General features: G+C 40.6%; 1 protein-coding gene across 1 annotated transcript in view; it reads left to right on the top strand.

Moving 5' to 3' along the window:
- cdh2 (cadherin 2, type 1, N-cadherin (neuronal)) overlaps positions 1–16601 on the top strand; it is a 63336-nt gene extending 46735 nt beyond the window's left edge. The window contains exons 6-16 of the mRNA XM_084911843.1: positions 520–664; positions 928–1100; positions 2105–2242; positions 2726–2911; positions 3638–3891; positions 4588–4730; positions 5785–6018; positions 6833–7066; positions 7301–7440; positions 12296–12460; positions 15025–16601. Of these exons, the coding sequence (XP_084767969.1) occupies positions 520–664; positions 928–1100; positions 2105–2242; positions 2726–2911; positions 3638–3891; positions 4588–4730; positions 5785–6018; positions 6833–7066; positions 7301–7440; positions 12296–12460; positions 15025–15231 (2019 nt within the window). The 3' untranslated portion in view covers positions 15232–16601. The remainder of the gene's footprint in view (positions 1–519; positions 665–927; positions 1101–2104; positions 2243–2725; positions 2912–3637; positions 3892–4587; positions 4731–5784; positions 6019–6832; positions 7067–7300; positions 7441–12295; positions 12461–15024) is intronic.
- The last annotated feature ends 601 nt before the right edge of the window (positions 16602–17202 follow it).

Below are 17202 nucleotides of genomic sequence, written 5' to 3'. Positions count from 1 at the left end.
TAAAAGAGAGTTTTTCCTTCCCACTGTTGCCAAGTGTTTGCTCATAGGAGGTTATTTTAAGGTTGTCTCTGTATTGTTGTTGGGTCTTTACCTTAAAATATAAAGCACTTTGAGGCACATGTTGTTTGTTTTGGACCTATATAAATACATTTGAATTAGCAAACCTCTGAAGCCTTCACAGAACAGCTGTATTTATAATGAAGTTAAAGTACACATAGGTGGACTATCCAAGTAAAGGAGGCTGAAAACAAATGCACGCCACACTTTATGTGGCTATCACATATAATCTCTGTTAAAATATGTTGTTGTAACGTGGCAAAACGTGCTCCAAATACTTTTTACTTTTTACTTTTCAAGGCACTGCATGTGAGCAGTAACCCGCACACAAGTTGGTATAAGACTAATTCTTGTAATGGCTTTAACACAAAGTTTGATAGGTTGATATGTTGTTTATGCGTATGAGAACATCCTTTACTTGAACAGTGCTTGTAGTACAGATGTGTTTGTATTTTCCTCCAGCTAAGAGCTCATGCAGTAGACCTGAATGGAAACCAAGTTGAAAACCCTATTGATATTGTGATCAATGTGATCGACATGAATGACAACAGACCCGAGTTCACCCATCAGATCTGGAATGGCACCGTTCCAGAGGGTTCCAAGCCAGGTAATAAAGTGTATTCTCTACCACTGTGTTTGCAGATTAAAGAGTATTGATGGCATTTCTGGGGTGGCCACTGTGTTATCACTTTGTCTAGCGAGCAGCTGTATTATAAGAAAACAAAAGCATTAAGGATGTATTACAGCAGAGCTATAATTCCAGTTGTGTTCAGCGTAGCGGCGTTCGCTGAACTTCTAATGTTTTTTATTGCCAATTAGAGCGGTGACGTGAAAATATCGACACCCTGTCTCGTTCTTTCTATCCCTTAGGATCATTTGTTATGACAGTGACGGCTGTTGACAAAGATGACCCCAAAACAGCCAATGGGATGCTACGTTACAAGATCTTGTCTCAGAATCCCGAGAGTCCAACCTCCAATATGTTCACCATCAACAACAAAACCGGAGGCATCATTACAGTGGCAGCAGGCCTGGACAGAGAGGTATTTGACACTTTTCTTTCCTTGGTGCTTGTTTAATCTGCTCAAATACTGTTACTACCTTACTCTGACTGTAAAAATAGTGTTTAAGAAGGTTGATTTAATAGGCATACTGCACCTGCATTTAGGTGACACCTTCATTAGCAAGGCCATCCATTATATTCCACGTTCTTCACCTTCTTACTCTGGAGATATATCAGTGCATTTGAGGTTTATGTTTCGATTCCTTTTTAAAGGAATGCCAAACCTGCTTAAACATATATCAAGGCTGTCTGAGAGCTAACAAGCCAACGGGAATATTTCTTATTTAGAATTAAAAGAGAAGTAGAACTGGACTTTCTTCATTTTCACCTTCTCTGTGTTTTTCTTTTCTTTGTTTGTTTTCTTCTGTCTTTTTTCTAGCCTACGAGCTGTACTTTCATCTTATTTTTCTATCTCTGGAATTGCAGGGATCTATCTCATAATAAATAAAGTAATATATACAGCTATTTGCCAGTTGGTTCAATTCTAGTGAGGGCAATCTGGCTGAGGTGGCTGCTCAATCACTTCCGCCCTGGGGGCCACCATTTTATGTCCACCAGTTGCCACCATCAAAGTAATTTGGCCGACTCTCATTACCTAGCAACTGGTCCATCACCTGAGTGGTTTTTAATATGAAAAGAGTCATTTGTTAGCTTCATGATACTGTCCAGAGCAGAGATGTACTTTTCGCACGCGCACACAGAGACACACAAACAAATTCAGAGTACCTCACAGGAAATAAACCAGATTAATATAAAAAACCCACCATCAGTCACGATAATTATGAAGCTAGCCTGTTCAGTTTGGTTTCACTTTATTTGGACACATTAATACTGATTTACAGTGTGCTGCCTTCTTAATAGGGAGCCTCAATCAATTCAATAGTCTTAAGAATGGATCCTGTTTTTATGAAGCTTCAAATGGAGATTTTTTGATGATGCCGTTGGGAGTGATGCTAATTCAGCCTCTTTTTTCTTTCCCTTTAGAAAGTGCCACAGTACACACTGATAATCCAGGCCAGTGACATGGAGGGCAATCCCATGTATGGCCTCTCTAACACGGCCACGGCTGTCATCAGAGTCACTGACATTAACGACAACCCGCCAGAGTTTACTGCTGAGACGGTAAGAAACAAGCTCATATCGGAGATGTCAGCACAGCAATCTTAGCGTAAAAGAGGCACCACAAGGACTCCTGTTTCACCCCAATGTAGATATATGCACTCAGCTATCAGTTCTGCTCACTTACCTAGTTCTGCTTGCCCTGCATTTCTGAAGCCATACACAGATATACAAGTTACCAGCCATGCGTAAAGTGTTATATCCCCCTCCAAATGTTGACACATGCAAGTACAGGGGATGCCTGCCCGAGTGAAAGAGGCACTTACTGTGCCTGCGAATCACTGAAATTTGTAATGCTACTGTTGTGCTATCAGGGGAGCACGGGGAATGAGATGACCATGACGACATGATAAGTTACCTTAGATATCTATTTACCCAAGATCGGTCCTGCTGTGCCGTGTGAGGCAAGGCTCAGTGTATTTTTCGCTGCCACAGCAGTATCACTAACAGCTCGCTGCTCTCTGTGTTCATGGTTTATTCATGCAGTTTTTCGGCGAGGTGCCTGAAAACCGCGTGAATGTCATTGTGGCTAACCTGACAGTGACTGACAAGGACCAGCCCAACACGCCGGCCTGGAATGCTGTCTACAAAATCACCGGGGGCGACCCCACCGGCAGGTTCTCCGTGCCCACTGATCCAACCACTAATGAGGGCTTGGTAACAGTCGTCAAGGTAAAGCCTCCTATTGAAAAAGCTCTTCAAACAGCCTGTAATCCCATGGAAACGCATAGTATATGTATGCATATATGTTTGCAATGATACATGACATGTGGTCTGGCATGAAAAACATGTGGCATGTTTATTTGATTAGAACATGCATGGATTTAATAGAAGGAAAGTTGCCTCATATGTCATCTCACCTCTTGTCAGTAAAAACCCATTAGCAATCCGTCCTGATTAATTATCTGAAAGTAGAAAAATAATTTTGTGTAAAGCATCTGTAGACGAGTACTGAGAAATTGCAGCACCTCTCCGATTTCGTTTTTGATTTTTTTTTTTACAAAGGTTAATTTAGTGACAGCAATTCATATTTTGTAAAAGCTTTGTTCCTAGCAAATATTGTGCAAAATCGAAATTTTAAAATATAATGAAAGATTAAAATCCTTTTTTTTTTGTTAATTCCGACCACATTCAAATGGAAAAGATTGGTTGCGCATCTCTTACACCAGCTCTCCTGCTGTTTTGTATCCTTGAGCTGACCATAAAAGGGTTTAGTCTCTTTATCTCGTCCCACTGTCCAATGCAAGTGTTCACTGTAGCATTTTTCAGGCAAAGATGAAGAAAATGATTTAGTTATTGCTTTCAGATCAGTGACACATAACCACAACTTTCATGTGATTTAATTTACCCTATATGTTTAAGGTGTGATTCACTCCAATCTCTTTTACTGTTTTTCAGCCTATTGATTATGAGACCAGCAGGACGTATGTGCTGACAGTGGAAGCGAGGAATGAAGTTCCCCTGGCCAAAGGCATCCACACTCCCCGACAGTCCACTGCCACCGTCTCCATCAGAGTGATAGATGTCAATGAGAGTCCTTACTTTGAGCCCAACCCCAAATTCGTTAGGCTTGAAGAGGGAATGATGCCACAGTCAACACTGACCACTTTCAGTGCACAGGATCCTGATCGCTTCATGCAGCAAACCATCAGGTACATTCTCCAGTAAAAAGTAAAAAGGAGAGTCTGATTGAAACTTTACACCTCTTCAAAAGATTCGAGTCCACCTTTCAGATGTGGAAATTTGGAAGAATTCCTCTAATCTTTAAAGTTAGCCCAATTTCCTCGAATGTGTTCTCCCCTTTTCAAGTACATCACATCCAGCTTCTAATATGAATAATGCTATTGAGCATGTGTGAAAAATATGGAGTAATATGGTAGGTTGAGGTGACAGCTATTCTCTCCATTAGGCCTGTTAAGATAACACTTAGCAGCCAGCAGCATTCTCCATCTCATTCTTCAGCCTTATTTTTTTCCTTTTCATCACAGCTATTTGGCAGTGGAAGTATTTATCTGCTTGAAAACAGTCCATGAGAAATGAGCTAGCTTTGTAATTCCACGGCTTGTCCTACAAATTAGTTTGAGCTACTGAGTTTGGTTTCCCCTGTGAGGCTGCTCTCCAAAGTTAGAATAATTATGTAAAAATTCATGGTCTAAAATATTTATTCCGTGTAAACTAATAAAGACAAAAAGAATAAAATGCCAAGCTGGAAACAGACTTTTTTTCCCCAGCAGAATATAAAATTAAACCTTTGAGACATTCTCGTTGCTTTTATCAGAAAACTCAGTAAATAACGCCTGGCTTGAAATAACGAGTCACTGTGTGAATCTCTTTGTATTTCTCTTCAGGTACTCCAAACTCTCAGATCCAGCCAACTGGTTAAGGATCGACACAAACACCGGCCGGATCACAACGATTGCCATTTTGGACCGAGAATCACCTTACGTGAAAAACAATCTGTACAATGCAACATTCCTGGCTACTGACAACGGTACGTATCTATGTAGATGGTAGTATAGTGGTTTAAAAATTAAAAAAAATAAATATCTGCTTAGTTCCTGCGATGCACAGAATCTATTTTTTTGTGTTTTAGCCAGGCTGTCACAAGCGCTCTGTTCCAGGCCTTACTGTTAGAGCATGCAGTAAGAGCTAATACTCACTTCTCTAAAGGAAGCCTAGCTGTCTAGTGTAGCCTACCTCTCAAAGGTCTATCTTCCACCTTGCATCACTTTGACTACCTCTGTGATGTGTTTCACCTGAAGCCAGTGCACAAGTGCAATGCATCTGCTGAAAAAAAAATCTATCTCGGTTAAAGCCACAAAGACATTCTCAATTCTCGAAGGTCAACCTTAAACCAGGCACTTGGCACATCTGAAACGCCGAGCACCTTATTGGGGGGTTAATGTGCTAGCAATCCCAGAGCATGTGGATGTATTCACCTCGTCTCTGAACTGGCAGGATTTACCTCTGTTCAGGTTTACCCTGTTCTACGGAGCATAGCTTAGGCCAATAGGCTTAAAAACTCCACCAATAAAGAGGTTTCTCAGCATTAATGGGTCAGGATTGGATGACTAGCTCCTTTGAGCGTGGCCTGAATGGTAAAAAAGCCTCTTAGCTGAGTGAATACATAGAGGAGCCTGAGAGGAGCGACAGTGGGCTCTGTTTGTCTGCTTTAGTATTCCCGACCCGTGCCCTTCGTCAGGAAGACGTTCTTCAGACACACATACAAACATACACACTCAGAGACACACACACACTAAATGTGCTGATATCCAAGTCTTTCGGCCCATCTCCCCACATAAGATTAAATTCTCAGATCAGTATTCATTTTGTGCGGATCTTCCTCCACTAGAGCAAAAACCTTTTTAGAGTGGAACCCAAAGTTTAAACTTCATGCTTTACTTTTCTATGTCCACTGTATAATAACTGCGAAATGAGAAATGGCATTTCAATAGCAAGTATTGCTTTCCATATGTGAATTTTGGGAAATCTTGCGTCTCGTAAAAAGTTGATGTTAACTATATGTGTGTTTTTATTTTACACAGGTATACCGCCAGCAAGTGGCACAGGAACTCTCCAAATCTTCCTACTGGATATCAATGACAATGCGCCCCGGGTGTCCCCTCAGGAGGTGGAAATATGTGAAAAGCCAGAGCCGAATGCCATCAACATCACTGCATTTGATGGAGACCTGAGCCCAAATGCTGGGCCATTCACCTTTGAGTTAGCCAACAGGCCCACTGATGTTCGGAGAAACTGGACCATAACAAGAATCAGCGGTAAGATACAGACTATGATTTCACCGTGCTGCTCAGGCGCTCGAGCCCTGGGCTAATTTAGTAAAACTAACCTTCGTTTTGCTGTTCCCCAGATAGCGTGTGACAGAAGGCAATTCGGCTGTTTTGCGCTTGCGTGCCCACGTTTGTGTTTGTTGATGTAAAAGAAAAGTAAAAAGTGGCATTTGATGATTAATTAGAAAACTCCAAAGTCTCAAATCATACAGTATTTATAGCATTCACATCTGTTATCCTCCAAAGCACTTGTGAAATTTGTGTATTAGTTACACGCTGTAGAAATCACACAGCCAGATCTGACAGTGAAACAATATATTACCTTACTCAGCAGTCATTAATTGTTTATGCTAATTTACAACAAAACACGAGTGTAGGAACTCATCTGTTGTTTGTTAGCTACTAGATGGTGCGAGTTGAGACGCAGTGAATATATCTTAATAGGATAATGGCATTTGGATTATCGCAGCTGGGAATTTAGCCTAAGCAGCATTATCAAAACGCATTCAGTAGATTTATAAGCTCCAAATCCAAATCAGGACCATGTTTTGGATTAGATATGCTGATGCAACTTCCAGGTAGGAATTTATGTTGCATATTTGTGGTAATAGGAGTGTAATCACGCTGCGAACATAGTCTACACAAACAAGCATTCAGAGTTTAGACTTAATCCCCTATGAAAGGCTTCCTGTCTCTTTTATATTTAAACAGCCTGAGTTATTTAATCGTTAGACTCACCACTCAAAATGTGTTTCCTCTAACAAGGTGCTAAGACAGCTCTTTTCTCCTGTCCGTCTCTCAGGTGACTATGCTCAGGTGAGCCTGAAGATTGGCTTCCTTGAAAGTGGTATCTATGAGATCCCCATCATAATCACAGACTCAGGCAACCTGCCAATGTCTAACACCTCCTACCTGCGGATTAAAGTGTGCCAGTGCGACATCAACGGAGACTGCACTGACCAGCAGCACATCATGGCTGCCGGCCTAGGCACAGGCGCCATCATATCCATTCTGCTCTGCATCATCATCCTCCTCAGTGAGTGTCTCAGTGGCTCTCTCAAACAGCACACCACGCGAACGCACACAGGGATTATAAAGACAGCTAAACATTATCCGAGATATCACTAGATTACCGCAGGATTACCAAAAAGATAGCCTTGATCAGGCCCACGTCCAAGCTCTAAAACACTGGATCCGATTACATTTGAATGAAAATATGCAGGTTATTATTTTTCATTGTATGAGAGCTGTCTTTCTTTCTGCCTATTAGTTCTCGTGCTGATGTTTGTGGTGTGGATGAAGCGTCGTGATAAAGAACGTCAGGCTAAGCAGCTCCTTATCGATCCTGAGGATGACGTGAGAGACAACATCCTGAAGTATGATGAAGAAGGTGGAGGAGAAGAGGATCAGGTAAGAATCATAACAGTTTGGGTGTGCCTCTGGAGAATCAGAAAACCTGCTGTTCTCAATAGAATAGGTAACAACAGATGTTAATTACTGATTGTGAATTGTACCAGGATTTAAATGATTTTAAGAGAATCTGATGACATTTGTGGCAGTGTCTGCTTTTTTATTCAGCCCCAAACAAACAATATAAAACCCAAACTGTGCTGAATTGAAAAGTTAAATTAATAATAAATAATAAATGAATCATAGAGTACTGTGCACAAGCCTTGAGCTACCCCACATTTCTTTATATTTTGTTTACAAGGAACCAGACGTTCTTGTTTTTAAAATGGTCCTGAGCAATAGTTTCCCTGGGTTTCTAAAGGATCTTTCAAAGCAGCAAATGTTTTTATGGATAATTGCTGCTTTTTTCACTCATTTTCAGTCCAGTGTACCTGATTATTTTCAGATATTTTTTTTGTTTAACTTAATTGATAATTGATGAATTTTCATTTTATGCCTTGTATTAGTTACTAGCAAACACCCTCACCCCAATTTAGTTGAATCTACTGAAAATACCACAGACAACACAGGTATTTAACAAAGTATTTTTTGCACCAAGAAGGTCATTCCCAAAGAGCTAGTATCCAAAAACTTGACATATTTCACCACGATGTGCACTGTGCCCTAAAAAGAACTGAGGAAACTGAAGTAGTGAAGGACAAAATGCAAAATGTTAAGCCTAAAAAACAATCCATATCCATCAGGCAAACAAAGGCTGAGTGATGCAAACTTACACAAGTACTATAATCAAAATTAACAGAAAGTCTTATGGTGTGAAATTTTTAGTTCAAATTGTTGTCAGTATGTTCAGAGAAGATCAGGAGAGAAGTACGGCACGAGAGTCTACAGCCAACTGTAAAACACGGCGGAGGCTCTGTCGTGGTTTGGGTCTGCTCTCACTGTCAAACTTCATTCTTATGAACGCAGCAAAGTACAATCAGATTTTATCTACCATGTAGTATCATCTGCAAAGCATTTAATTGCAACATGGAAATGTTTCAGCATGACAAAGACCCCAAATACAAGTATACCTGAATAGAAAAACACATGATAGACCACCGTCAATCAGCTTTCAGTGTCCTTCAAGAAGCCTGGAGAACTATTCCTGAAGACTGCTTAGGAAAGCTTGCCAGGGAGAGTTCAGGTGTGTCAAAGAGTAAAGGTGATTGTACCATATATCGACTTTCAAGTTGGTTAGAATTATAGAGACTCTATTTTTGATTTTTGCACATTACTGTATGTTTTGATGTCTATATCAATTAGGCATTAATAAATAAAGTAACAGAGAAATACTTTACAAATGCAAAGTTACTGTTTTTTTTTTAATTTGGACTGTGTCAGCATAGTTTAGTATAGGGAGATATGAAACAAGAAAACATCTCAGGGGCAGTTAAGAGTAACTTCAGTAAAATAAACCAGATTTTAATGGTCCTAAATAACTGTAGTTCTTTGATGTATCCAAAAAGTATCAAAATTCCACAACAGCACATTTTTTAAGTTAATAATAATGACAATAATGCTCAGATTTCTAAAATTCTTTCTGCATTGTAACATGTTTATATGTTTACCCAAACAACTTTTTGTTCTTTTTCTTTCTTTTCTTGTTTTGTGGAGAACCTTTGTGTTATTGCAGCTTAGGAGTCTATTCAAACTGCAGAGAAATGCCATGCTATACACATCATCTAGCTGTACAGTGTGTGGTCTTTGTTGGTGTGGAATATTTAGGTCATATTTATGCAGCACGGAAGCAATTTCTGCATAGCTGAAGCTACTGAGGACATAGAGGACCACCTAGATTCTTTTCCAAGCATGCATAGACTTACAATGCTTCATTCTAGCATGAGGTCTGCTCATTGTGCCGCTTCAGGATACACTTCAGCAATTCACAATGAATTGTAAGACGTAAATTGGAAGTTTTTTTTCTAGGAGGGAGCTGGAAATCGAAAGCTCGAATCAATAAGGCGAACACATTTTGATCCAATTGGTTCCAGAAATATTGGGAATGTCTCTCAACTGGAACTGCTCTCCGCTTCGCAACACCAACACAACAGACATGCATTGCCACAGGCATCGGTAGAGTCACATCTCTGTATCATCCCGCACTGATCAGGCTCACACACAGACACAAATTCAATTGTCCTAATAACCCCTTGTTAGCAAAATGGAATCATTTCATAAAAAAAGGCAGTAATATACCAAATGGGCTATTTTCTTGCTGCTTGCTGAAGTGCTTTGGTGGCTTAGATATAGCAGAAATGTGCGGGAGACCCCAGCCTGACCCAGAGCAGGAGCAAATTAGCCTGGGAGACTTGTAATTGGTAAGCTGATGTCATTTAGAGACAGACATCTGCTGTGGCACAATAATGAAGCCCTGTCTAAGGTAACAATACGACTGGAAAGCCATTACACATCTGCCAGTGATTAGACAGGAGGGACTGAACCACTTGTGTATTCGCGTCCTCACTTTCCAGCACAAAATGCACAAACATGTGGCCCAAAACATGTTGAAAAGGAAACAGCCACATGATATAACACCCTTCAAAGGCAAACGAGCGGGTGCAGCGATTTATTGAGGGAAAACAAGCTTCCATTTTGAGTGGTGCTGAGAAGGGCAGGGAGCCAGGAGAAAATGGTCTTGTCTGTGGAATCGGCGAAGTCAGTGTTGGGTAAAAAATAGACCTGACTTTCCCAGCAATGTGGACTTTATAATGCTCACCTCTGTTCTCCCTATCTCCCGCTGGGGAGGAAATTGAAGTGTCAGACCATTGGGTGCGCTCAGAGTATATGATTTTAGTTGTTGCTGCCATTGCCCTGGTTTTGTATTGCTCTGTGAAGTACGCATTTCATCAAAGGCAGACAGCTGATCAGGCACCCACTCAGCACACATTGAAAAAAGTAATAATAAGGAAATAATGACAGATGGACAAGCAGTTGCGGACAGGTTTGCAAGTTAAAAAAAATGGGAGAGAAAGAGCCATCTGCTTCCATAAGTGACCTCAGGAAAATTTCCTTCACCTTAACCTAACCCAGTGTGGCTTTGAAGGCATGCTTTGAAAAAAACCCAAAAGGTTTTGATTTATTTTTCAATAAATGAAACAAATTAACCACCTGTTACACAGATAAGAAGACATTCTGCACATCAGAGGAACTATGACTTAACTTCAAGGAGAACTCCAAATTTATTAGAAAATAGCGCTTGCTTTTTTGCACCTTTGGTCATTATTTAAAATTTTCATAACCCTGAGCAAAAGAAAAATAATTACTGAACTACATCTACAGCTTTCAAATAGTTTAAAATTTTTGGATTTCTTTTTTTTTTTTTTTTACTCTTGTTTTATTAATATTGCTGTATATAAGAAAAGGAAAACTATGCTCAAATCTGCACAGTAAGAAGTAACCTCAGCGAAGATGGGGAACTGCTAACAAGCAGACCTATTTCTAGTCTTTATGCTGAGCTAATGATAAACTTATAATTGCAAGGACATGAGAATGGTAGTAATCTGTCGACCAAACGTATCACAGTAAAACAGAACGACAAAATAATCCTCTAACAGGCACCTTGCATTTTGAAGCATGTTTTTTATATATATATATTATATAGGGTGTATAATGCTTAACAATATTTAGTCTTCTTTGAATGTGGGTCATGAACGCTGGTGGCAAATATTTCATCAGGCCAGCGTATGTGTGAAGAGTCTGATCCCTGAAGGGGGCTGGTATATCATTAGACCTTCCTGCATAGTTAAGCCATTATATGGCTCCATTGCAATTCCTGTCACTTGTTCCTGACCCTTCTGGAGCACGACCTTAGACAAGGTGAAATGGGAGTTGGACTGAAATGAGCCGAAGATGATGGATACCTTTTTTGTGTGGCATGTGACTGTTATTATACCCCATTCACCAACAGAGCTTTTGTTATTGGGTATTAAATCAAATAGCAAAAAAAAAAAAAAATGTCTGGAGTAAAGTACTTGTAAACTGACTTCTTGCTTGGTTGTGTTTTTTCTATTCAGGATGTTGGTGCTTCATTTGAGGATTTATTGTAAAATTGTTTCAAGAATATCTGCACGTTTTTTCCACTCTTTCGAGTGTCTGTGTGTAGGTACGTGTGCAACTGAGCAAAGACAATTTTGAAGGGGCATATTAGAGATGGATGGATTACGAAAATCTCTTAAAGAGGGACTATCCATCATGCACGCTTATTAGGCACACACTCTGATTCTCAAATGGCATTTTCTCTATCATATCTGCTGTCACCCTGATACCATTCAGTCATTCAGCTCAGCTGGGTTGTTCTTCACCACAGCCTCTTTCTTGCTCTTAACTCCTTTTTTCTCTTCACCCTTTTTTTTCCTCCTTCTTCCTTGCCCATGACTTTGCGCAAACTGCGAGCCATTCAGGTTGCCTTGGTAATGTTAATAGGATTAGGAATGGCTTATGCATATCCACCATCCCGTGTCTGGGCATTGATTAGAGCAAAACAGTCGCCTGCACATCCTTCCTGCAGCACACCGCCCAAGTACAAACACTCTGCAGCGTATGATGTGGTCCTCAGCTTGGCCCCCCCTCAGCGCTGGCGCTTTTTTATGTGTCAAATTGTCCCTGGGCTTGTACTTCACAGACAAGAAGATTAAAGTTTCCCTCGTGTTCCCTCAACTCTTCTCGCTGCATTCAAACTTTAAAATCTCCCCTCCACTGAGCTGAACTCCTTCTTCCTACTTACAGCACAGGATGTGCTTACCTATTTAAATAATCATACTCAGTTTGGGGTCTTGCCACGGTGCTTAGCTAAGTCCCTTCTGTCTGTGTTCCCCAGGATTATGACCTGAGTCAGCTCCAGCAGCCGGACACGATAGAGCCCGATGCCATCAAGCCGGTGGGAATCCGCCGTCTAGACGAGAGGCCCCTCCACCCTGAGCCACAGTACCCAATGAGGTCGGCAGCACCCCACCCCGGAGACATCGGAGACTTCATCAATGAGGTAAAAACATCAGCCAGTAATGTTGTTGAAATCTGACATTGTTTTGCGGTGAGGTGAAAATCAAATCCAAGGATAAGAGCTGAAATAAAAGGATCAGAGGTCTCGCAAAGCTTGAATTTCATTTCCAAGCTGACTGGTTTTCATATAATAAACTTGTGTCTAAATAAACAATTTGGCTCATATGACTGAGCATCAAGGAGTTGCTCGCTCCCTTGTAGTTGACAGAGAAGTACTTTAAATTGAATCAGTCGTTATGAGAATTGTTTTCATCTTTTCCCAGCAGAAAGTTGAAACTTTTTTCATTTCAGAAATATCCACTCAGACATGTATAAAGCCCAAAAAGTACATGATGCTAACTCACTTGGATATAATTGTTTTTCTCCTCACTTTCTGCCAAAGTAGAGTTATAGATGTGTCAGCATAGAAATAGGAGATGAGAGAAGCAATACATTGGCTTTCTATCGCAGTGAACTGTTCGGCGTGCCCTCGTTTGCCCCAGGCCATCATTGACTCCAGCATGAAGGGAGAATGTAAAATGAAAAGAGCAGTCATATATTTTTCACAAGCTCCAACAGACAAGAGTTTCACAGCATTACAAATGGAGTTCTCCCCTAGTTTTTGGATGGTGCCCATGTTTTTAGATTAGAGCTAGCTCTCTCTGCTCTGCCCCCGAACATCTATCTCTCAGATCCCTTTACTCAGGCACCTCTTATTTTAATCTCACCGTGAGCCATGTTACTTGTCGTAACAGCTAATATGTGATGAAATGTAATAGTCTGTGCTGTCCCGCGAGTAGCAGCCTGACAGTTTAAACCATTCTTGATCACTTATTTTTTTCTTGAGCTTTTTTTTAAACATATCATTTTATAGTGCTTGCAAGACCTTTGAGACATTTCCGAGCACCCTGACCTGTTTTTAGTTCCAAATTTGACTGCCACTAAAGCTCTGTCATGGTAGCTTCAGCGTGCACATGGAGCTGGAATCCGACCTAACTGATAGGGCTATCTGCCAGAGGAGCAGGGAGACAGCGAGGGCTGGGGAGGGGCAGTGTGTCTGATCTCCATCCTGAATGGTCTCCACATGCCCCAGGAGCTTGTGTCTCCTAATTAAATTAGATGGACAAAAAATAGGAATAGGTTTAGCAGAAGGACTTTAACTTGACAATCTGACAAACAAAGGTCTATTACTGAACTCCTGCTTTGTTCTGACAGAGGGGGAGGGGGTAGTTTAAATACAATAGCACCAACTTCAAATGACCTTTGTTGTCCACAGGTGGGACGTCTCTCCACAGAGGGACGCAAACCTTAAATGATTGCGTTCACTGTTTTACATAGAGCCTGGCGGGGTTAGGTGTGCCTAGAGATTACAGTGGATTGATTGCACATCTCTTTGTTAACCGTGGCACAAAAAAGAGACAGCGAGTTCACCATTTTACTAAGAGTGGTTATTATCTTCGGTGCGGTGTATGACTCAGTTAACAATGAAATTACAGTGAGTTCCGTGATTGACTAACCTTATGAAACTGCCAGTGGGGTTGTGGTTGTAGATGGAGGGGGCTATAACCAGCAGAGCGATTATGGTTGTAATTGTAATGAACGATCCATCTGTCATATTTCCCACAAAATTATCAGCACCACAGCCCTGAGCAAATACTTAACAAAAAGCTAACAAGTGGAAAATAATCGCTAAGTGCCCGGGCACTTTAATTCAGTACATCTTTTTATTTGAGAGCATTTCAGCACTGTAATGGCAGTGCGGAGGAAACTATAAATCTTCGACAAGTTCCCAGCGAGCTGAGGTCTCGTTTCTCTGCGTTATTTTGCTCCACTTTATTTTTAATTCATTTATTTTTTGTTGGGTGTCCTCAGTTCCGGGGGGTAAAAGGGAGAAACGAAGCCTGGTTCACATGGTTCATGGCCAAAGCGCATCTCAACTCCTAGATTGGCAATCCATCAACTCTCCCAAGTCCCGTTAAGGAAGGAGGCTGGAAATCAATAACAATCCATGAGGACTTTTCACACCGGTGTGAGGATTTCTTGGAATGTCAAACATGATCTTGAAAGTAGAACCGCTCCCACCAGCACTGCGGGCTTCACGATAACACACAGAGACACGTTCTCGCTGGTTGCCACAGTTAGGCGTAGTGTTTAGGCCACATTCAGATATAAAATGTTACAAATATTTTGATCTGATGATAGACGACCATGTGTCGGTGCCAGAGTCGTGCTCCCTGTACAAAGCCAGAGGAGTGTTAGTTGGGGGAAGGGGAGATGGAACTGTCATCTGAGGCTACTGGTCATGCTCAATCTTGGCTTTCGATCAAGCCAGCAGCCTGGAAACATCAGGAGAATCCCAATGAAACAACACAGAGGAAACACACAGGAACAGTAGAGCCTGATTAATCCAGACAAGAACCTTATTTCCTGAACAAGTGCGGAGGGAGCGACCGACTGTTTTCAGTACAGCCGTTTGTGTGCGGTAGTGGGTGGGGAGTTATTTTTACGTGACTCACTCCTCGTTGGAGACGGTGTTTAATCTTCTCATCTAACGTTTTTTTTGTACAGGGACTCAAGGCAGCAGACAATGACCCCACCGCTCCTCCCTACGACTCCCTGCTAGTGTTCGACTACGAGGGCAGCGGCTCCACAGCTGGCTCCCTAAGCTCCCTCAACTCCTCCAGCAGCGGGGGCGACCAGGACTACGATTACCTCAACGACTGGGGCCCTCGCTTTAGAAAACTGGCAGACATGTACGGTGGAAGTGACGACTAGGACACACAGTCACGCCCTGAAGGATATAAAGATGAGAGAGAAAAAAAATGAAGAAAAGGAAAGATTTCCTGTTGATGGACATGGACAGCTGATATTCCCTGAGAGAGAGAAAGGTAGAACCATGACAGAAAATAAACAAAAAAATAAACATTGATTCAGAATTTTTTTCAAAAAACAACCAACCTAGGCTTATTGTTGTAGTCTACGCATACATATGCTTGTTGAAAGCTTAGGCATAGACTGTGGTCCAGTTATGGAGGAAGTGGGAGGGAACACTGGTGGACTGTCACCATTCAGATTGTTGGTATTGAATGCGCTCAGTTACACTTGAATTTCACAGTACAGAAGCACTGGGATATAATGTGCCTTTTTGTACATTTTTTTGGATCTAAATGATTAGTTTTATGTTCAAGGCTTTAATGGTACTGACTTTTGGAGTGATTTCAAACAAAGTATGTTACACTCTGGTATGCTTCTACATGCTTTTTTTTTCTCCTTTGGTTACAAAATGCTCCTGTTTGTTGAGGATTATTTAAATGAACCACAACGATGAAGAAATGAAGGATCATTTGTTAGTTTGGTTGGAAAAGAAAAACAGTTACGAGCAACACTGTACAGTATGCTAGACATCTAGACTTTCTCACTAAAAAAACACAAAAAAATTTAAAAAATGATGCAGCTGGTTGCAAATAAAGGGAGTTATGAATCATACTTTTGTAGCAGCTTTTTGTTCTCTTTCTTTGAAGTGATGTAGTGTTTTACAAAAACAACAAAAAACTTTTTTGGTCTAATCTATGTACACTTCATTTGCCTTAGTCATCATCTGGTACTTTCAAGTTTTACTTCACTGTAAAAAGATAAGATAATGTGTACATAATGTTTTTTTTTCTTTATCCTTTCTTTTGATGTAGTATATGAAGAAGTGCAAAAAGTTCCAAACTTGTAAATGTATAATTTGAACTACAAATTCAAGTTTTTTGCATGTTTTTATCTTTTCATGACAACAGAAAGGAAAAAAAAAATTGTTTCCCAAATTTATTTACAAAGTGGAAAGAAAAAAAATAAAAATCTGGGTGACATTAAATGTGTAGAAGTTAAGAGAGTTTTTTGTAAGAAAAAAAAAGAAAAAAAAACACACACTTAAAAAAAAGAAAGAAATTAACGTAGTGATCTTGTCAGCACAACTGTTGAATTTGTACCAAAAAGGGTTGGGGGTGGGATGTTATGCTCGGCACTAATTACGGAATCAGCTTTAAGACTGGAAAAAGGTGTTGGACTTAAGCTTTGTGGATAACCATGTGTACTGGAACACAAATTATACATCTCTGATCCCAACCTTCCAAATAAAATGCTAATTTTGGAGCTAAAAACTGCCTCTTCATTTGTTCTTACTGAAACTCAACGTTGTTGCAGAGGCTTAATTAGATTGCGAATTATGTAAGCTATCTCAAAGGACAATAGTGTTAAACAAAAACAAAAATAAATAATATTCTACAACATTCTGCCAGTAGCAAGAATTAAATCATTTAAATCCTTATTTATTTGTTTCTCGCATATACATATAAAATCAAATCGCTTAAGGCCAATATAAGGCTATAGATGATAAGTTGTGTGGCTGGAAGGGTACACGCTAAACAATAAGCTCATTCTGGAACACTGTGTGTGTCCCTAAAGCAAGTCAAGGTCAAAGGCTCATGGCAAACTCAAATCCATCCAGCACCTCTCTGCCATCAGGGATTTGTATTGTTGAGTACTGTAGGTCAGATTGGACTTGACCTCAAAATGAAGAATGCCTCCAAAAACTGCCTCTAGGGACTCTGCGTGTATCTTGACTCCGGGGACATTTGGGAGGATGAACAAGAACAGCTGTGCGTGTGTGTGTGTGCTCTACGTGGGAGTTGCGGCAGTAACGATGTGTTCAGTTGTCACGTGCAAGTCGTTTGGCCTTCACCTGCCTTTCGTTTCCGCTCT

The sequence above is a fragment of the Perissodus microlepis genome, chromosome 18, assembly GCF_051167445.1.
Source record: "Perissodus microlepis isolate ML-2025 ecotype Zambia chromosome 18, ASM5116744v1, whole genome shotgun sequence".
NCBI classification, from domain to species: domain Eukaryota; kingdom Metazoa; phylum Chordata; class Actinopteri; order Cichliformes; family Cichlidae; genus Perissodus; species Perissodus microlepis.
Note: the sequence above shows the minus strand (reverse complement) of the source record. Positions and strands in the feature narration are given on the sequence as shown.